The following is a 22668-nucleotide window of genomic DNA, read 5'->3' as shown; positions in this document are numbered from 1 at the left end:
GGAACAACAAAGCCATTTTTTCTAGCTGAGCCCGGCGGCCCTTTGGGGTCATTTGGGCACAGTTGGAACACGAGTCCACGTCATGTGTCGGGCCCAGACAAAGTACACAGACCTGGTGAGGGTCTGTGATGGACATAGTCCTAGGACATTCAGGGTACCGACGAAAACCCATCGCTGCCGTCAAAAATTTAGGCCGGTTGTGGTCGGTGCCTGAGAGGCCTATACCAGTCCCTGACGGGAACCTACCGAAAAACGGGTAAAAACTTACCAGACGGACACGGCTATCAACGGTGGAGAAGGGAGACCCCAAGGGGGTATAAATTTTTGCAATTTGCAAAGAAATTCCTGAGGAAAAAACTCCTGTCAGGAATTTGTGAGAGAGCTCCTAAGTCCGCGTGGCAAAAGCTGCGCGGAAAAAGAGAGACTGAAGGGAGACCCCTTCTGGATGCAGGGTTGGTACCATGCTGGGCATGTTCAGTGGTGCCAGTTAAAGTTCTAGAAACTTTGACAAAAGTGTTCCGTGATTGGGCTCCATCCTGATGGTGTCACCGATATGTGAGGACTACCATCCTTCCTGCTTGTCCTTTGAGAATGGAGAAAATGTTGATTGTTCAACAATTTCAAGATTAGTCTACAAACATGACCTGTATGGGAGAGTGGAAAGAAGGAAGCCACTGCTGAAGAAAAGCCATATGATGTGCTACATAGCCTTTGCAAAACACTTAGGGGACACTGCACATATATGGTTTGATGAAACCAAAGTGGAAATTCTGATCTCAATGCTATAAGGGTGGCAAAACACAGCACATCACCTTAACACCATCGCTACAGTAAAACATAATGGTGTGGCAGCAATTTGTGAGGATGTATTTATTTAATAACTTTTATATACTGTCCTTCGGGAACCATCACAACAGTTTACAGAGTTTTACAATAAATAGTAAAAATAACAGTGTAATAATAAATAAAATGGAAATGGAAGATGTTTTTCAGCAGTGGGGACAGAGAGGCTTGTGAAGATCAAAGGAAAGATGGATGATGCAAAGTACTAGTAGATTATAGAGGAAATCCTGTTTCAGTCTGCCATAGACCTGGGACTGGGGTGAAGATTTTATCTTTCAGCAGGACAATGATCAAAAGCACAAAGGAAAAGCAACAATAGTGACTCAGCACGAAGAAAGTGAATATCCTCAAGTGGCACAATCAAAACCCAGACCTGAATCCAATAGAAAATCTGTGGCAAAACTTGAAGACTGCAGTCCACTGACAATCTCTAGCCAATCTGAAAGAGCTTGAGCTGTTCTACAAAGAAGAATAGGTAAAATCTGCACCATCTTGCTGTGCAAAGTTGGTAGATGTTTATCCTACGAGACTCATGACTTATTAAATTGTTGCAAAAAGGGCTTATAATACCTATTTTTATAAGCCACTGGCATACATAGCACTGTACAATGCTCACAGGTATTCAGGTACAATAAAGAACTCCAAGGAACTTACAATCTAAATGGGTACCTGAGACAATGGGAGATAAAGTGACTTGTCCAAGGTCACAAAGAGTGTCATAGAATCATAGAAATGACAGCAGAAAGGGACCAAATGGCCCATTCAGTGTGCCCAGCAAGCTTATGGTAGTATCTGCTGCACCATGTAGGTTACCCCCATGCTTATCAGTTTCCCAGACTGTAAAAGTCAGGGTCCTCATTGGTTGCTGTTTGAATCCAATTCCTCGTTATACCTTGCCGTTGAAGCAGAGAGCCATGATGGAGTTGCATCAAGAGTCTGAAGGCTTATTGGTTAAGAGTAGTAACTGCTACACCAGCAAGTTACCCCATGTATTCTTTTCTTCATTGCCATCCTCAAGCCTTTAGGGATCCACAGTGTTTATCCCATACCACTTTGAATTCTTTCACAGGTTTAATCTTCATCGCCTTCTCCAGAAGGGCACTCCAGGCATCCACCACCCTCTCCGTGAAGAAATATTTCCTGACGTTGGTTCTGAGTAGTCTTCCCTGGAGTTTCATTTCGTGGCCCCTAGTTCTACAGATTTCTTTCCGAAGGAAAAGGTTTGTTGAATATGCATCACTAAAACCTTTTAGGTATCTGAATGTCTATATCATATCTACCCTGCACCTCCTGTCTTCCAGGATATACATATTCAGATCCTTCATCCTCTCCTCATAGGTCTTCTCATGCAGAGCCACACCATTTTGGATGCTCTTCTCTGAACTGCATCTATCCTTTCTTTGTCCCTCTTGAGATATGGCCTCCAGAATTGAACACAATTCTGCAAGTGAGGCCTCACAAAGGACCTGTACTAGGGCACTATCACCTCCTTTTTCTTACTGCTTATTCCTCTTTTTATGCAGCCCAGCATTCTTCTGGCTTTAGCTATCACCTTGTAATATTGCTTCGCTATCTTCAGACCTCCAGATACTATTACCCCAAAATCCCTCTCTCTTGGTCCATGCACATCAATCCCCCCCCATCACATACTGCTTTTTTGGATTACCATACCCCAAATGCATGACTCTGTACTTCTTGGCAGAAGAGGGATTTGAATCCTGGCTTCCCTGGCTCTTAGCTCATTTCTATATTAGGCCACTCTTTCTCCAAGTATTAAATCAAAGGCTGTGAAGACTTATACAATCAAAACTTTTTTTTTTTTTATTCTTAACCAGGCCAGGATTTATTCATAGGCAATAGCCCAGGGCACCAAATTTTAAAGGTGCCAAATACGCAGGTCTAAGAGGAGCCTTCTCCTACTTTACAGCTATGTACCATTGCTACTTCAAGGAGGCACTATCGTGACACTTTGGCCAAACAACCCTCCCCTGCTTTGCAATCTCTGGTCGTGAAATCCCCAAGGTCCTGTGGGAGAACCCTGCCATCAGTCTATGGTCCTGCCTATGGGTGACAAAATTTTAAATCTGGCCCTGTTCTTAATTACTTTCGGAGTATTTCCATAATTGTTCTTTCATGATGAAAATGTAAAGTATATTGTACCGATCAGTAAAAAACTACTTTTTTTGATTTGTATTTTCTAAACAGCAGAATGTGAAGACTTTTACAGGGCACTGTAGCATCATAAACATGACCCGCAATCATATTGTCACTTTTGACCATCATCATCAAAAACTATCACAATCAGCTTTCTAGGGCCCAGAACAGTGACAATGCTTTGTGTTATAATGTCAGAAACACGAGATTAATGCCCAAATCTGGCTTCTGCTTCTCTGGCTAGCTCCAGCTATGGATGCTTTGTAAGCAGCATTCACAGACTTTGGAAAATAAGCCCCAAGAATCACTCAGTGGAGACCCCTACTTGTCATACTCTGAATGCACACATACCAGGTTTAGAATGGAGCTGTAGTCTCTGGCCCTTGGTTAGGGACAGTCACTGTAAAGACAGGTTATACAGTAGAAGGGTTAAAAAAATGGGGGAAAATCTTGAGTGTTCATCTGTTATAACCTCAGTTCTAATTCAGATAGATGTGCAAAGGAGAATAAAAATGATGTGCTTCCATAGCACCAGAACATGTTGAACTTGATGCAGAGGATCCCGAGAAGACAAAGCTATTGTGAGGAATGAACAGTTTACGCAGCACCTAAAAACAACTAGGAAACATGTCAGCAAAAGCTTCTACCACCCACATTTATTTTTGTTAATGCAGATTATAAATCATCAGTACAAATATATATTAACACATTTGATTTTAAGGCCCACCTTTAAGTAAAATTAAATGAGATGGTATTCACAAAATTCCCGGGTGAATTTGGAATACCTGTGGTGAATTTTACAAGGTTTCACAAACTGACAAACCAAAACAAAACAAAAAGAGAAAGAAAGAATAAAGAAAAACAACCTAAGTAAAAAAAATACAAAGATCTAAGTGAACATGGAACAGCATAATCCTTGGTGGTCTAAATTTATATGCAACTATATGTAAGATTACATTCATTCCAGAATACAATAGTGCTAAAACCAATAAAAACAAGAAATTTAAGACCAAGAAACGGCAGCAACATATATTTTTTATGTATAACATTTATATAGATTGAATTAAAAACAGAACTTTTCATGGTTTTTAAACCATGCCAATACCGCTTTTAAATTTACTTGCATTTAAAAATACAATATAGTGACTTCCTTGGTCATGATTGCTTTTGCAATGTGCTACTTACACTGTGGGTAATGCAAGAATGAAAAGACCAACTCTTTCCCACATCCAGGTTTTGCACAGCATAAGGATCAATAAATCATTATATACAGTTAAGCTAAACCTTTTTTTTTAATCCTTTGGCAAAAATACATACAGCTTGTACAACTTTTATTACCCTGAACAATTTAAAATATTCTAAATGCATAAAAATAAAGATTTTGGCTTTTTAATTTGTTATTCATATATATATAATCATTTCATTGCTCAAAATGAAAGCTCAACATTCTCACAAATACAACTTTGTTGAGCACATCAATAATCCTCTCTCGTGTGGAGGGACCATGATATTTTTTGGAAAGGTGTAGTAAAAACAGATGGTTTTCTATGCTCTTACTGCTCCCATCTTCTTCCTTTGCTACAAGTGTTGTCTTCTGTGACTGTTTTCCTCGGCAGAAAGGTAGAAATGGGACAGAAAAAATGGATTTCTTCATTATGCTCACAGGACTGGTTTCCATCCAATAACTGACGTTGTCATCTCTTTATAGAAGCACTGCATGTCCAGTACTACTCCTGAATACTTTTAAGATTTGAGGTGGTCTTGAATTTTATTTCTTTAAACCCGATCTCAACTATTTCCAGCTCCATTCTAAAAAACATATACACATACCACAGAATTGCTTAAAGTTCAATCTCAAAGGTCTTTTGTAGCTCACTGGAGAAGGGATTTGTTGGAGATGGATTACTGCGCTTTGACCTGCTTTCTAGTGCTGCCCACTGAGCTTCAAATGGATCTACTTCTTGGGCAGCCACAGAACCCTGCAAACACATGTCCCTTGATGCCCACTTACTGCTTTCTACCCCGTTAATGGCTGCAGAGCCGTTGAGATGCTGAGTGGTGGGCTTAAAGAAAGGGCTTGCAGTGGTGCTGTTGTCTTCATGCTGCAAGAATGTCTGCTGTTTAATGAGACCTGGCGATTGATGGGGATGGGGCATTTGTGAATAACCTGCCGTGCCAAAAACATTAGCTACCATTTGAGAAGGAGTAATTCCAACCACAGGGACACTGGCAGCAGGATAATTCATTCCATTTGCCACAGTATATGATTGCTGAACAGGGATAAAGGATGGCTGCATTACTGGAACAACAGTGACTGGCACCGACTGAGGTGCAATGAATGTGTGTACTGGGTAAGGCTGCCCAGGCTGTGTGGCTGAAGGTGGAGGTTGAATTAATGGTTGTGAAGTCAAAGATGGTACAGGAGACTGTTGCTGTTGAGCCCTTACAGTCTTGGCTACCTCTTCCAGCCATCGATCTGCCTCTGAGGGAGTGCGTTTGTGATTGGCCTGGAAGACTGTAGATGTCACTGTACCAGAACCAGCATGCCACTCGGTACCTGAAAGAAAAAATAATTTTGAAAATATTAGAAACTACCCTTAGATACGGAAAGTCCCAATTTTGACCCCCGAGTTGGGTTTTTCAATCCCCAGATCAGCTGGGGCTAGGGATACTGTGAAGGTAGTGATCACAACTTCTCAGGTGAGGAGAGAGAGAAATAGTCATGATCATTATTTAAGGGCGATATCTAGCCCCCGGATTCAAGGCCCATAATTGCAGAGTTCTGGAAAGATCCCTGGTGAATGTCCCTCGGCCCAGAACCATCCATGCAATGACCAAACTAGGTATATTGGGGGTGGATATAAATTGCTGGAAAAATTCCCAGGTAGTTGTGAATTAAGGATCTTAGTGCCAGATTCCAGCCCTGATTTCGAATGAGCTGGAAGTACAAAGGAGCAGGAGAAAACTGCCCGATCAAAAACAAAACAAAACTTGCTCTTGATCAGTCTTGCAATCTGATACTGCTGCTCATTGCTACCGATGGAATTAACATGCATAATTTTAACAATATAAAACAGTGATTGAAACAAACTCAAAGATCTGCCTTCTGTTTTATCGCTTCTTCCCTCTGGAATTCTTTTCCTTTAACTATTTGGAATCAGAAAAGTTACTTAAAATTCTGAAAAAATTTGAAAGCCTGGTTATTCAACCAAGCTTACAGTGACGTTTAAATTTGTATTCTCAGCTACTATTTTCTAGTCAACTGGATTTATTTTATAATTGGATTAATTTGAACTTTTCTTTTTAACTTTTTTTTTATTGTTTTATGAATATTTACTGTTTTATTTGGTTATTTTGTTCCATTATTTCTGATCTTAATTACTAGTTATCTTATATGGTTTTATTGATTATTAGTCTGTGAAAATGATATTTTTATGTATTTTCTTTTTTATTTGTAAAATGTATATGCTGATTTCTAACTGCTTTGATGATTTTTAATGGAATTGCAATGTATCAAATATATAAATAAAACTATGTCTCCCTTGTTCCCTCTAAAGACAACATTTCATTGGTAATCTCCTGCTTTCAAATTTGTTTGCTTACCTGATTATTAATACTGTATTTCAATGTATTTGAACAAAGTAGGATTACCAGGACACATACAAGAGAATATTCCTCTAGGGAAGAGCTTCCCAGGTTTCATGACCCCAAATAGGGTCATGAAACCTTCAGGTGGGGTCACAAATGCCTCAAACAGCAGCGCTCTTCAATCACCAGCAGCATTAGTAGTGGAAGTCAGCTTAGGGCCTGTAAGCCAGCATGCACTCACAGGCCCTGCTTGTGCATGAGGTAAAATAAAGCCCTATTCAAGGAGGAACCATGCTCATTGCAGGGCCTGTGATCTTGCACTGGTTCAGAAGCTCCACGCTGACTTTCATTAATAACACCGCTGCTGCTTGCAGATCATTGTCAGGTTTGGAACCAGAAATGAGGGGATGGGAAGGCTGAGTGTGTAGGTGCCAGTGGAGATTTCCCACTTTGCCTCACAAACCACTGAACCTACTCAAGAGAAAAATATTGCTCCGATCATCAGCTTACACTATCTTCCTACCACCATTGGCTTGGGGCCCAAAGAAAAATTTTGCTGCTGACCTTGGATAGGGGGATGAGGGCTGTTTGAAGAGAGGTATCAACTGAAGGAGGTGTTTGAGGGTTGGATTAGCTAGCAGGGGGTTTCAGAGGGAGGATTAACTGGAGAAGGTATGTGGGGAGGATAATGACAGAAGATAGATGGGGCTGTAAGAGGAGCTGGGGATGAAAAGGGATAAGCTCGGGGACATAAGAAGCTTGGGAGTGAGCGCCAAGGTGGTGGCGTGGATTACAAACTGGTTGTCGGTTAGAAAACAGCATGTAATGGTAAATGGAACCTACTCTGAAGAGAGAACAGTGTTAAGTGGAGTACCACAGGATCAGTGTTAGGATTGGTTCTGTTCAATATCTTTGCGGAAGGGATAGAAGATAAAGTTTGTCTATTTGCGGATGATACGAAGATCTGCAACAGAGTGGACACGCCAGAAAGAACAGAGAGAACAAAATGAGATTTAGGGAAGCTTGAACAGTGGTCAAAGATATGGCAGCTGGGATTCAATGCCAAGAAGTGCAGAGTCATGCATCTGGGTTGCGGTAATCCAAAAGAGCTGTATGTGATGGGCGGGTGGGGGGGGGGGGGGAGGTTTTGAAGGGCTGTTGTGCACAGGACAAGAGAGGGATCTTGAGGTGATAGTGTCTAGCGATCTGAAAATGGCAAAGCAATGTGACAAGGCGATAGCTAAAGCTTGTCAGACTTGTCAGACTACAACCAACAAAGACATTGAATTTTACAGTCTGGGAAAAGAAATAAGAATGGGGGTAACTTGCTGATGAGGCTGTTACTACCCTTAACCAATAAGCTTCATACTTTAGAGGCCACTCCAATATTGCTCTTCTCTTCAACGGCAAGATAATGGGGAATTGGACTCAACAACAACCAACAAGGGCCCTGACTTTGATGGTCTGGGAAATTGATAAGTATGGGGGTGACTTGTATGGCGTGGCATACTACTATAAGCTTGTTGGGCAAATTGGATGGACCATTTGGTCCTTTTTTGCCATCATTTCTATGTTTCTATAAGAAGGGTTGAGTGAGGGGAGGCAGTGAGGCTGGAAGGTGAGAGAGAGGAGATCGGGGATGAGTGTGTTGAAGAAATGGGGAATGGGGTTAGAGGAAGGAGATGACAGAGGATCAGTTAGGGGGTTGTAAGAAGGGCTTTGGGGTGAGAGAAGAGAGGCTGGGCATGTAAGAGGGGATCAGCTGGAAGGGAGGAGGTTAAGAAGGGGGAGTGCAGGTTGAGAGAAAGGCTTGATGGAGGTTGAGAGAGGGGATCAGCTGTAGTTCAGGGAGGGCAAAAGTAAAGTGATAGCAGGGGGACTGCCCCTCTCAACAATTTGTTTTGGTCATTGTCTGGGATCATGTAAATTTTCAAGTACTAAAATGGAGTTACATTGACTAAAACTTTGGGAAAATATACTTTAGGAAGATGTTATGCCCATAACTGACAAAGGAGAAATCAAGGCTGATCTATTTGCAGCATACAACTAAAAACCACAGTCAGAGCATGAACAAAGTACTATAGTTTTGCATGCTCATGTCGGGGAAAGTGAATTTTAACTGTATTTTAAATGAATCTGGCTATAATGTTTCTGTGGTTCCTTTCTCCTCTAATCTCCTTATTCCTTTTTATTCTACTGCTCCTCTTCAATTTTCCTGCTTATCTTCCTTTTCCAATCTCAACCACTCTAATTCCCTTCTGCACATAACATTTGCTTTTCTCCTTTTATCAACTCACTCATTTTCCTACTCATTCATTTCTCTCCATTTACCTTCCTATACCTTTTCCACTCATTCATTTCTAAACTAAGTTCCCCACAAAAGCCATTACTGTGCATGATTGCAGTTACATGGAAAACTGAGTTACAGAAATCTAAATACATCTTTAAAAAGTCAGAGATGTGAAGACAGTAAGAGTGAACTTTTTAATGACTCAGTTAGTACTTTTTTTAACCTCAAGATATCTATACTGTACAGAACTCTTGCTTAAACACCTACCCCCAACTAAAGAAGATGGTTGTAAAACATTGTCATTTTAGAAATACAATTACATCACCAAATCTCAATCTCTCAGGACAAAGTGTCCCATACTGATGACATTGTTTTAAATAAATGAAAATATATACAAAAAACCCCCTATTTCATTAGTTATTCAACAGTTTGTTTTTTTGGGGACTGAATGATAATTAACTTTAAATGGCCATTTGTGCTTTGATACTGACTAAGAACATTATGTGCACCTTTTCATGGTCTATAGATTGATTTTAGGAGTCATTTGAGGCCTTCTACATACTGCACATGCTACAGATGTGCGACAGAATGTAATATGAAATATGAAATATAAATACAACAGCATAAGTTTTGTCCTATTCTACAGCCTTCAGTCAGATGGTTTTCTGTGAATATAAAATGTATATCTTTCAATACACAACCTCTTCTGCTATCCAACATCATGGACAATTACTCGATTATGCCAGCTTATGGTGCTTAGGCCTTGCAAAAAAGTCTCTTTATGCCCACTCTTACCAGTACGAGTGACTGCGGCTCCAGTATTAGAAGCAGCAGGGGCATGTGCCCAGGGATTGGTTTCACGAACAGGCATTGTAGGTGTTACAGCAGCTTGGGTTGGTTTAGCAGCAGGCAAACAGAAGGCAGATGCAGTGCCATTAACTAAAAAATGGGAGCAGATATCAGCGCAGTTAATTCATGTCAGACATGCAATTAACAGGAGTTTTAGAGGATTATGCCATTGCAAACCAACACTCGTTACAAAATCAGAGTGAAAGGTCAATAGGAGTTATGCATGCTTTTATATTGAACTCTCCCACAAGCAACTGGAAAAAACAGTTAATATGTAAGCAGAATACTGTTCTTATGATAGTAAGAAACACAGGTCACAAATGTTCCAAGATAACCTAAATGTGTGTACATCACAAAAGGAAAGCAGATGCCTACTTAAGCTCAAATGTAGTAAAATTCTGAACGTGAACTAATATAGGAATAATGAACCTACGACACAAATACCCGATGTGGCATTCATAAGGCACAACTTCTAAATGAAAAGGTATGACATCTCACTGATAGTGGCACCCAGTAATCAGTTAATTCTATATCTTTTGAACTGTAAACACATGAGCTCAACAAGATCTTCATCACTGGATTAAGAAAAACTAGTCAGTTATAAATAAAGGGTTTCCCCATTCAGCTCTACCAATGCATCTCTATAAGGACATGAAAATCTCCAACATTCCAGTTCAAGGCTTCTCCTATACAGAGGCTGCCTTCACCTGTGTGATGATACGATATTAATCCAAATCAATTCACCTCCAAAATAAAGCTCAATTTAATCCCTATTTCAACAAATATAAAAAAGCAACAACTCTGTTTTTTGGAGCATGAGAAATCTTATCTTCAGCCTAGTTAAAGCACAGTTGCTTACCTGTAACATGTGTTCTCCTGGGACAGCAGGATGTTAGTCCTCACATGTGGGCGACATCATCCGATGGAGCCCAGCACGGAAAACTTGTGCCAAGTTTCTAGAAACTTTGGTCAGCAGACTGAGCATGCCCAGCCTGCCCCCTTCAGTCTTGTAACATAGCAACACTGATAAGCAAAAAAATAAAATAATAAACCAAAGGTGAACCCAACATCATGGGGAGGCAGACGGGATTCCTGAGGACTAACATCCTGCTGTCACAGGAGAACACCTGTTATAGGTAAGCAATTTCTCCTGGGACAAGCAGGATGATAGTCCTCACATGTGGGTGAGTACAGAGCTCCAGACTGCCCCATTCCACTAGAGGGACCAACAGCGGCTGAAAAGGTGCCAACGGGCACAACACAACTGCGGTGTGCACGAGTAGAGAGAGTTGGGTTCAGGTCTGGAACAGGTTGCGCAGGTTGGACTGACCAAAGGCACTGTCCTGGCGGCTATCCCTGTCAAGGCAGTAGTGAGCTGCGAATGTGTGGAGAGAACTCCATGTTGCAGCCTGGCAAATTTCAGCGACGGGGACCATACACATATGGGCCACAGATGCTGCCATGGCCCACACGGAGTGAGCCTTCACTCTGCTGGCCAGTTGGAGGCCTGCCTGCTCATAGCAGAAAGCAATACAATCCGCTAGCCAGTTCGATAGGGTTTGCTTACCCACCGCTGCCCCCAGCCTGTTGGGGTCAAAAGACACAAAGAGCCTGTGGATCGCTGTGTAGTCTAGGTAAAAGGCCAGTGTCCGCTTACAGTCCAGGATTTGGACAGCACGTTCCCCTGGGTGGGAATGTGGGTTGGACCCCTTCTCCTGCCCTCTTCCCCGGCTGTTGGACTACTTGTGGTACACCTATGTCTGGGCTACAGACCAGTTCCACGGTCGTGGAAGAACTTCGTGTATGGTGCGTACGTAACCAGGGCCTGAAGCTCGCTGATTCTGTAAGGAGAAGTGATCGCCACCAGGAATACGACTTTCCAGGAGAGGAACTTCAGACCACAGGACTGCAGGGGCTCAAAGGGAGGCTGCATCAGCCTTGCCAAAACCACATTGAGGTCCCAGGACGCTGCTGGAGGCCGAAGAGGAAATTTCAATTGAAGGAGCTCCCTGCATGAAGCGGCCAACCAGGGGCTGGACCGAAACCGGCATGCCAGCAACACTGCAGTGGTACGCGCTAACAGTGCTAAGGTGTACTCTGACGGAACTGATCTGTAGCCCAGACTTAGATAGGATCCACAGCCGGGGACTTAGACAGTCCAGCAGCTGGGGAAGAGGGCAGGAGAAGAGGTCCAACCCATGCCTCCGCACCACATGGAGAAATGTTTCCACTTGGAGATGTAGGACATTCTAGTCGAAGGTTTCCGAGACTGATCAGGACCACAGTCCGAGAGCTGTATTGGCTGGAGGATCAGGTGCTCAACATCCAAGCCATGAGGGCTAGCGCCCGGAGATTTGGGTGGTGCAGGGTGCCCTGGTTCTGCGTTATGAGGTCGGGCGCCATCCCCAACGGAATGAGTGCACACACCGACAGGGTCCGTAGGAGTGGAAACCAAACCTGCCGAAGCCAGGAGGGTGACACGAGGATCATGGTCCACCCGTCCTCCTGAAATTTTGACAGGGTCTTCAAGAGGAGCGGGAGAGGTGGGTATGCATACAGGAGGCCTTGCCCCCAGTGAAGAGAGAAGGCATCGTGGGCTGGTTGGCCGTTCCCCGCTACTAGGGAGCAGAACTTGCTCACTTTGTGATTGAGAGGGGAGGCGAACAGGTCCACGTCTGGCGCACCCCAGTGACAGAATAAGTTGGCCTCTACTGTGGCTGGAAGGATCGGCTGAGATGGTCTATCAATGTATTGAGGTGCCCTGCAGGTAGGTCACTCATAGATGTATCCCTTGGGAGAGGGCCCAGTTCCAAACCTGCACTGCCTCCTGGCAGAGGAGGAACGAGCCTGTGCTGCCCTGTTTGTTGATGTACTACTTCTCGACCTGGTTGTCTGTCCTGATCAGGTCCTCCTTGGATGACAACTGATCCCGAAATGACCACAGGGCATACCGAATCGCCCGAAGCTCCAGAAAGTTTATTTGGAGCTTCGGCGGCGGTCCAAAGGCCTTGAGTGTGCAGGCCGTCTGTGTGGGCTCCCCACCCCTGAGGAGACTTATCAGTGGTGAGGGTCACCTGGGGTGGCGCAGGCTGGAAGGGAAGTCCGCGTTCTAGATTGGGGAGGGCTTCCCACCAGGCCAAGGATAGCTTGAGAGGGTCCGTAACTGTGACCAGAGCCTCTAGATCCTGGGATGCTTGCTGCCACTGAGACTGCAAGACCCACTGAGGAGTCTGCATGCGGAGGTGGGCTAAGGGAGGCTGCCATGTGGCCCAGCAGGCGGCATAGTAGGCTATTTCGGATAAGGGTGACCAGCGCGGAGAGGGCAACCGCCTGATCCTTGGGCAAGAAAGCTTTCGCTTGTGTTGTGTCCAACCTGGTGCCTATGAAGTCCAGCTGCAGGGATGGGCAGAGGTGTGACTTGGGAAGTTGATCACGAACCCCAAAGCCTGCAGGGTATGAACCGTCAGGGCCAGAGCTTGCAAGGCCCCAGAGCGGGAGTTGCTCCTGACTAGCCAGTCGTCCAGGTATGGGAACACATGGACCGACCGATGCCTGAGGTAAGCAGCCACTACCACCAAGCATTTGGTGAAAACGCGGGGGGCTGATGCCAGCCCAAAGGGCAGCACGCTGTACTGAAAATGTGCATTCCCCACCATGAAGCGGAGGTACTTCCTGTGGCTGGGGACGATCGCAATTTGTGCGTATGCCTTCTTCAGGTCAAGAGAGCAAATCCAGTCCTCTCTTTGGAGGAGGGAGATCAGCGTGCCCAGGGAGGCCATCTTGAATTTTTCTCTTACGAGAAACTTGTTCAACAACCTAAGGTCAAGGATGGGATGTAGGCTGCCATTTCTTTTTGGGATGAGGAAATACCTCGAATAGAACCCCCGGCCCTGCTGTTTGCGAGAGACCGGTTCTACTGCGCCTGCTGTAAGAAGGGCGGAGAGTTCTTGTTAAAGAACGACAAAGTGGGCAGATGAACCCCACGATGGACATGAGGAAGAGTTCTCCGGGAGCCAGCTGAAGTGCAGACGGTACCCCTGACGTACGATGGAAAGAACTCAGCGGTCCACTATGATCTCCTCCCAGCGTCTGGCGAAGCTGAGAAGCCTGCCACTAATGGATCGAGTACTAGGGGAACTATCAACTGACTTTTGCTCTCTCGCCGCCAGTCAAAAGCCCATGGCCAGGGTTTGCTGGGGGGCCATTTGGGTCTGGGGGCCCACTGCTGGCAGGGGCGACCCTTAGAACTGGTCCAGGGCATGCGCGTCCGAGCAGCCGGAGCATAATATTTTCTCTGCTGGTAGAAGGGCTTATGAAAGCCAGGCCTGGAGGATTTCCTGGCCAAGGATGGCCCCTCTAAGGGACTAGCAGACAGCTGCTGAAGGGTGTCACGATGGTCCTTTAGCTGTGCCATTGCGTCCCGGACCTTGTCCCTGAACAGATTCTCGCCTGTACAGGGGAGATCGGTGAGCCTATCCTGGACCTCTGGCTGGAGGTCTGAGCCATGCCATCCATCTGGCGTCGATGCCTACGGCTGCTAAGCAGGCTGCAGTTTCAAAAACATCGTAGGTGGAGCGCACCTCATTTCCCTGCTTGCAGACCCAGCGAGGCAATGGCGGCAAGCGTTTCCTGCTGCTGCTGCTGCTGGGGGAGACCCTCCGCAAAATCTTGGATTTGCTTCCAGAGATTGTGGTTATATTGAGTCATGTAAAGTTGGTAAGCAGCAATGCGGGCGACCAGCATAGCACCTTGGAAGATCTTTTTCCCTATGGCATCAAGCTCCCTATGCTCACATCCCAGGGGAGCGGAGGCATGGGTGTGGGAATGCCGGACCTTAAGGGCGGACTTTACTACTATGGACTGGTGGGGGAGCTGCCTCCTTTCGAACCCCAGGGTCTGTTGCACCAAGTAGGTGGTATCGGCCTTTCTGTTTACTGGAGAGTCGGAAATGGGGTGCTCCCACATGCGGAGGAGTTCTTTAAAAATGTCATGGATCGGAACTGCCACAATCTCTTTAGGAGCGTCAATGAACTGGAGAACCTCCAGCATCTTGTGGAGCGCATCCTCCTCCATAAGGAGTTGAAAGGGGATGGCCTCAGCCACAGCCCTAATGAATCCTGCAAACGACAGGTCCTCCGGCAGGAACTGGCGCCATTCCTCTGGGGTTGAAGGCTCCGAGAGCATGTTGTTGGAGTATTCATCTCTGGAGTCATCACCCCAAGGTTCATAAGGACCCTCTTCCTCACTTGGGATAGGACGCCGAGAGTGAGGGCCATAAGGGTTTTCGACCCTGGGCTTCGAGGGGCAATGACGGCACCAATGGATCCCCCAGCATCGAGGGGATCATTGGCCGTGGCAAGCTGGAAGGGCCTGGCAGCAGCTCGGGGAACCGTGGGAGAAGGGCGCCCGGTCCTGGAGGCTTCATCCTCTTCAGAGGACCTAGGAATTGGGATCGCTCCGGTGGAGGGCATCAATGGCCTCTCTGGCACCGGTTGCATCACAGGGCACCGAGACGGACGTCCAGATGCTCCAGCAGGGGTGCCAGCATCGATGGCGGAGGCTCAGGCACTGGCATAGGGGCCGGTGGCACCGGTATCTCAACACCTTGCAGCGCTTTGAGCACGCCAACTGCACCCTGCGATCCAACTCCTCCTGGAAGTCCTGAGTGGTCAGGACTGATGGAGGGGAATGAGGTGTCGCCAGCTCATCCTCGGGTCCCCAATGTGGCTCAGCTCCCAGCACCAGTTTGATGGGGAACGCCTCGGGCTACTGGAGGCGCTGAAGGATGAGGTCTCCAGTGGCTGGAGCCGCTCTGATGATGGCTCAATGGCCGCCGATGCCATTCCCGGAACCGGAGCCATGTCGGGAAGGTGACCGGTGTCAGTGCTTCTGGGATCGGTGCTGAGGAGATCGATGACCCCGAGGTCTGGGGTAGGGGAGAGACCACCGTGGATCGATCTCCCTCTCCTCGGTCCTTGGGGGTGGAGATGAAAGGGACCGCGAGAGTAAGAGATGGGGACGGCTCCCCCCAATCCTTGGGCATCAAAGCAACCGACGCAAGAGTGGAGGATTTCGGGGTCCCAAAACGTTTCTCCATTTTGTTGAGGCACGCATAACGCCTCTTGGTTGTCATCTGTTCGCATAGACGACATCCATAGACATCGTGAGAGGCCCCCAGGCAGAGGATGCAAACCTCATTCGGGTCCGTGATGGACATAGTCCGCGAGCACTGGGGGCACCGATGAAAACCGGTCGAAGCCATGAAAGAGACCCGGAGCGAGGTCGATGGCCAACGGGCACCCAGAGGTGGGAGAGTCAAGAATCGACCGCAAGAACGAGTAAGAATCGAAAAATAACCTACCGAACCAGGAGGGCACCGACCGCAAAGGGGGACCCAACGAGGATTATAGCAAAAACTCGAAAAATTAGAGAGAAAACTCGAAAAAAAGCGGAGCTCCACAAACTGCGAGGCAACTTCACCTTGGGAAAGAAGAGACTGAAGTGGGACCTTGCGTGGACGTGCGGATAGTGGCAGGCTGGGCATGCTCAGTCTGCTGGCCAAAGTTTCTAGAAACTTTGATAAATGTTTTCCTTGCTGGGCTCCATCAGATGATGTCATCCATATGTGAGGTCTACCATTCTGCTTGTCCTAGGAGAAGAATGCTTCCCTGTTGTATGTTTGGTTAAACAAATGCCAATAAATTGATTTCAAAATAGTTCCTGTTTCATGCATTCTCTCTCACAGAAGGTGACATCTGGTCCTCTGCTCTCCTCCCAGGCTTTATTGAAAAATTCCAAACTGCCAGCTCAGATGAATTCAAGAACATAAGATAGCAGATAAATATTTTCAGTCACAATTATAATGCAAGAAGTTGTAGTATGAAGAATGTAAAAGTTAGAAAATATATATTAGCCCAAAGATTGCATGCATAAGGAAGCTCATGATTATCTCTTGACTAGCAATGGTTAAGATCTAGGCATAAACAGACCCTATGCTCAAATGAATAGGAGGGAATGGTATACTCATTTCTAAAAAGCAAAGATCTGAACAAACCAACTTGTTTAAATTCTATTACTCTAACATTAAATCAACGGTTTACCACCACTATTTATATTTCGCATCAAGGCTGGCTATCCTCATATTTCTTGCCAAGTACTTTCTCAACAAAGCAAAATACGACAGATTTAACTTGTGACAAATGAGCTTCAGTCTCTGTATGTTGTGATACTTTTAGAAGGACAAACATCTTTCTTTTGGTCCTTTTGGCACACAAAAAACCTCAATTGGACCATCCAGTCTATCCCTTTGAGATTCTTCCATTCTGTTTAGATAACAATACAACATACCCCCCACACACCAACACCAGTTCCCCACTCCCACATCTTTTACCTGATTCTTCAGCCCTTACCTAACACTGTCCTCCATACCGTGCCCAGAATCTCTTAATGTATCTTGACCACCTCCATTGGTAGGCCATTTCTGCTTTTCCTTCCTTTTTGATTCTTATAAGACCAACACTTAATCCAATACCTAGATTCCCCTCTATGTGCTAGCACCAAGATTTCCTAACAATCCACACAGCCACCAAAACCAGCAAGGCCATTGTTCAAAATATCTAACCTTCCCATCCCCATTGAAGAATGGGTGCTGACAGTGTTCAACACATGCAGGTTACCTCCGTCTTCTTAAAAGCCCAATGTGGCCATATAGTCACTGTCTTACCACAGCATGTTAACCCAGTGCCTTCTTAGAAGCTGAATGCAGTCAATTCACTACAGTCCTTCAAAAGGTATCATCACACAACCTACAAAGACTAATTTTCTACAAGCTCAACATGTGAACTAGAACTATACACTACTGATGACTTTAGTGATATTAAATACACACACACTCTAGTTTACATATTAAATAAGGTGAACATTAACCAAGAACAGATTTTCCCTCAAGTTGTTGACTGTGAAATAGATCTCTGAGAGTAGTTAATTTATTTAGTTTTTAAATTTATGTTTAAGGTGAATTAAGTGTTCATTTATTCCCTTGTGTAGAGAATTACAATTCAAAATAGAGAATCATTCACATCAGACCCTGGCCAAGCTTAATCATATGGGAATTAGTTCAGATTCTAAATGTTGGAGAAAATATGATTAAGAGGAAGATTTCTTCCACATGTAATGCAAATGCTTGTGGATTAAGAGATATTGGGAAGCTACTGCTAAGGAAACATACAATTTAACAGAAACTGAGCTGGTGCTTGGCTCCAATTTATTTTTTTCCGTCGATAAGCGAGTGAATAAGCCATGCTGATTGGGTGCGACATTCTCTGGTGGTGCGCATTGGAATCTTCTCCAATTGCAGAGCTTTATGATCTGCTCATGCGTGGAAGTTGCCGTGCACGTACCTCAGTCATCAACGGCTCAGGTCTGTTTTTTTCCGCGTTGTCAACAAAGAAGGTCCCGGGCTTCAAATATTGCTCCTGTGGGCACATCATGTCCTCCACGGACGGACACAATTACTGTTATTTCTGCCTTAGTCTGGAGCATGACCAGGTTTCCTGTAGGGACTGCGGACTTATGACCCTCGGGCCCAGAGGCAAAGGACTGAAAAGACTGCCAGGATTCGTGGGGAAGCAACCTCTTTGCACTCAGGTAGCTATGCACCCTCCCCATAGCACTCGATTCAATCTTTACAGGGCCCCAAGCCTCGAGCTGCAAAAGAGGTCCGAAAAAGAGCTTCCATGAAGGACCCGACTCAGTAAAAAAAGAAAAAAAAAAAAAAAATCACAAATCACCTGAAACCAGGCCCAACTTTTAAAAAGCTAGTGCTTCAGAGGCTCACCCAGCACCGGCAAAGCAGTCCACTTTGACGCAAGGCAAACCCACCCACCGGCCCCCAGAGCGTGCCAAAACAGGACCGGCGCCACACAGCGCACCCTGGCAAGAAGCATCTGCGTCATCTTGTGATGTAGCAGCATCATGTGTGACGCCTTTACCATCCCACACTTCACTGCATCATCCTGTGAGACATCGGCCTCGTCTAAAGAGAAGCCTGCCTTGAACATCCATTTATCTGTGTTGACTCATGACTCAAAGGGTCGGATGAAACACAAACACGATACAAAACAGCCAACAGCACTATGCGAACTCATTCCACATGCCGCAAAATTGCTTCCAATGATTCAGTCAAGATTCTTGAAACTCCCACAAGAGGATCTCGAACATCATGACCTATCACCAGGTCTAGCCCCGAGGTTTCAACACCAACAGAAGCCAATGGCTAGAGATCCTCAGAACTCCTCTAGAGATCAGACATCCCAGGACCAAGAAGTTGTAGTGGACATGCAGCCCCTTCTATAGACCTTTCAAACCCAGGTCTTTGTTACCACGGGCCAAATCCCCCTCCATTATCTCCTTGGGACCTCACCACAGTCAACAAGTATATTCAGGCTTATCACGTGAATCCAGAAGACGACATGCAGTATCTCAGCTTCAGGAACCACTATCTCCCAGACCTAAGATGGTGAAGGCACTACTAGCTTTTAAACACTTTCACTCTCCAGTCTCATATCTACAAAGCAGCTGGGCAGCCATGCATGAGCCGCCATTTGGTGTCTCCATCTGCTGTTGCACAATGTTCATTCTCAAGGTCTCTAGGACATAGATCTACAGAGGTCATGCAACAAATATTGGCCATTCTATCTGGGTTTTTTTGCCTCACCATCCGGAGGTCAGTCCTCCAAGGTTTCACATCCCAAGCTCAGAGAATCGCAAGTCTCACCAAGAATTAGTCTCTCCGATGATCAGTGAACACTCTCCAAGAAAAAGTCCAAGAAGTCTGGAGTCACACAAAGCGCCCCCTGATCAGGAGGAGGAGGCAGAGAGGCCAGATTTCCCTACTCCAGTTCAATCACCTTCCTTGTCTCCCACTTCTACTGGCCTCCCTTCGGACAAACCAGAGGACCCTCTGGATCATACCTCGCCATCTGAGGATCTCACATATCCAAAATTTGTGGAAAAAATGGGAACCTTGCTTAATATAGAAATTTGAAAGATCACAGACCCCGTAAAGAAGTCTTTGGGCTCTTAAAGATACTAGATGTCCCTTCAGAGCCAGCAGCTTTGCCTCCTCATTTAGTACTAGAATCAGTCCTCCTTAAATCCTGGGAATCTCCTCACTCCAACTTACCAGTAGCCAGGAAGCTGGACCTAAAATACTGCCTTAAAAAATCTCAGTGTTATGGGCTGGTTCACCTCCCACACGTCAGTAGTGGTTGAGTCAGCTATGAGGAAAGCAAGAAAGTCGAAACTCCATGCCATCTCCCCTCTGGGGAAGGATAACAAGATACTAGATGACTTTGCGAATAAAGTCTTCAAAACTCAATGCTTGCCTCTCATATCCAGCAACACCAATTCTATATATATACAAATGCTTACTACTCCTGAAGCATTTTGTGTGCTCTGACATGGGGGAGCAGATCACTCTTCAACCTTTAATTGACCTTGAGGAAGGAATCATCAAGTCTGCTTAGTCTGTGAAGCATTCAAAACTACCTCCAGAGCCTTGGCATCTGCAATAGCAGCTCATAGAACATCTTGGCTATGAGCGAGATCAATTAGGGAAGATGTCCACGACAAACTGTCAGATCTCCCATATCTGGGTGACAACCTATTTGGAGATAAGCTCTGTGAAACAGTGGCGCAAATTAAGGAACAAAATATAGCAGTGCAATCCCTCACTTTAATAGGCGATCATTCCTCAATAGCCAAACGTCCATTCTCAGAGTACAAAAAAACGTACTATCCACAGAAATCCTACAGGCAGTACTCACAGTACAAACCCAGCACTTATCAACAGTCCTATCAGCAGCCTCATGCACAAATACCGCAAACTGCGCAAAGAGCACGCCCATGGGATTGTAGGCAACAAAAGCCACTCAGCAAACTACACCCAAGGGTCAGCAAGGTTTTTGAGGGGGTCCACGCTGCAGTCACTGAAGCCCAACCCAACTATGGTCATCCCAGCAGGAGGAACACTCTCCAATCATTGGGAAGCATGGTCCAAAATTACTTCAACAGATGGGTTTTGAATATAATCTGGCAGGGGTACCACTTGCAATTCAAGTCCCCCCTTCACTTACCCCGTTTACTCCTGCTGATCAAGCATCTCGACCAGATTACTCTCTTACAGCAGGAAGTGGGTAAATTGTTAACACAGAAGGCGATTCAGTGCATTCAACCATATCGCCAAAGTACAGGATTTTATTCACAATACTTCCTCATCCCCAAGTGCACAGGAGACTTGCGTCCCATACTAGATCTTCGCCCACTCAAAACACTCAAGAGGGAGAGATTCAAAATGACAACTTTAAAGACCATCCTCCCCTTTATTTAACAGGGAAACTGGATGTGCTCCCTCGATCTCAAGGATGCCTATCCGCATATTCCGATTCACCCTTCCTGCTGGCGTTACCCGTGCTTCCAAATAGACAATCCTATTACCAACAAAAAATTCTTCCGTTTGGTCTCTCATCTGTCCCACTAGTTTTCACAAAGAGTTTAGCAGTAGCTATGGTGTACCTTCACCGAAAGGGCTTATGAATCTTCCCATATCTGGATGATTGACTAATAGCATCTCCCAATCATCAGGATCTTCAAAGAGATCTCCAAACAACCATTCACTGTCTCAAAGGCCTGAGTTTCCTCGTGAACTACAAGAAATCCATTCTTCAGCCAGCCCAGATACCACAAATTATAGGAACAAAGAGAGATTCCATCCAAGAGAGGGCCTTCCTGCCCAAAGACAGAACAAAACGCCTCCAGCTCCTGGCATTATACTTACAGAGCAAGTCCAGAGCCACTGTGCGTTTACTTCTGAAGCTCCTAGGCCATATGGTGGCTGCAATTCCTTTCACCCGACTGCGAACGAGACGGTTGCAGTTGGGACTAAAAGGCAATGGACTCAAGGATCTCAACCCTTGTCCACCAAAATAATGATCACAGCTTCAATGAACGAGGACATGTACTGGTGGCTATGTCTGAAATCTCTAACATAGGGAGCTCCTCTTCAACCTCTGACCCATCAGATGCTTCCACCATGGGCTGGGGTGCACACTATCAAACCCATGGCCTGTGGTCCCCTGAAGAGTCCTCCTACCAGATCAACCTTCTAGAGCTGAGAGTTATTCACAAAGCCCTAGTGGTGTTCGAAGATTTCCTAATGGGAAAAACAATAATGATCCATAGGGACAACCAAATTGCAATGTTTTACATAAACAAGCAAGATGGATCAGGTTCGCTGATATTTTGCAAGGAAGCTACTGACTTGGGAATGGGCGACCAAGTGGGCCATACACCTTCTGGCAATGCATCTCCCAGGAGTAGTGAACACGCAAACAGACAAGCTCAGCAGAGTGTTCCATCCACACAAGTGGTTCCTTGACCAAAATGTGGCAGTTTCTTCATTGAGTGGGGAACACCTTCCATAGACCTGTTTACGACCCAGTACAACGTAAAGGTGGAGGCCATCTGCTCTATCCTTCCCTGTCTGAACAGGATAACCCAGGATGCTTTTCTCCTCTCGTGGTCTGAGGGACTTCCCGCCAATCCCACTCATAACCCACACGGTTCAGAAGTGCATCCACGACAAAGCAGACATGATTCTCCTTGCCCCAGCATGGCTGAGATAACCATGGTTTGCATATCTAATACAACTATCAATGCGACCACCCAGACCTCTGGGTTGTCAACTGACACTTCTGACGCAAGACAGGGGAACTCTTCTGTACCCCCTTCTCTCCTCTCTCTACCTCACCGCTTGCAGATTGAGTGCCAAGTCTTCGAACCCTTGGACCGCCCAACAGCGGTTCAGAACATTCTCCTCTCTTCTCAGACAGCCTCCACTTACCATAATTTCTCCTTCAAATGGTTCCGTTATGTGCTTTGGTGCC

General features: G+C 45.5%; 1 protein-coding gene across 6 annotated transcripts in view; it reads right to left on the bottom strand.

Moving 5' to 3' along the window:
- Positions 1 to 3625: 3625 nt before the first annotated feature.
- The window catches only part of NUMB (NUMB endocytic adaptor protein), a 283524-nt gene continuing 264481 nt past the window's right edge, over positions 3626 to 22668 (bottom strand). For 4 of the 6 annotated variants that reach the window (XM_029598697.1, XM_029598700.1, XM_029598699.1 and 1 more), the window contains 2 exons: positions 9671 to 9814; positions 3626 to 5554 (listed from right to left, as the gene is read on the bottom strand). In XM_029598697.1, the coding sequence (XP_029454557.1) occupies positions 4839 to 5554; positions 9671 to 9814 (860 nt within the window). In that variant the 3' untranslated portion in view covers positions 3626 to 4838. The remainder of the gene's footprint in view (positions 5555 to 9670; positions 9815 to 22668) is intronic. The other 2 variants (XM_029598702.1, XM_029598703.1) reach the window with 1 other exon arrangement.

Source organism: Rhinatrema bivittatum, chromosome 4 (genome assembly GCF_901001135.1).
Source record: "Rhinatrema bivittatum chromosome 4, aRhiBiv1.1, whole genome shotgun sequence".
In the NCBI taxonomy this organism is placed as follows: Eukaryota; Metazoa; Chordata; class Amphibia; order Gymnophiona; family Rhinatrematidae; genus Rhinatrema; species Rhinatrema bivittatum.
This window is presented reverse-complemented; position numbering and strand designations above follow the sequence as displayed.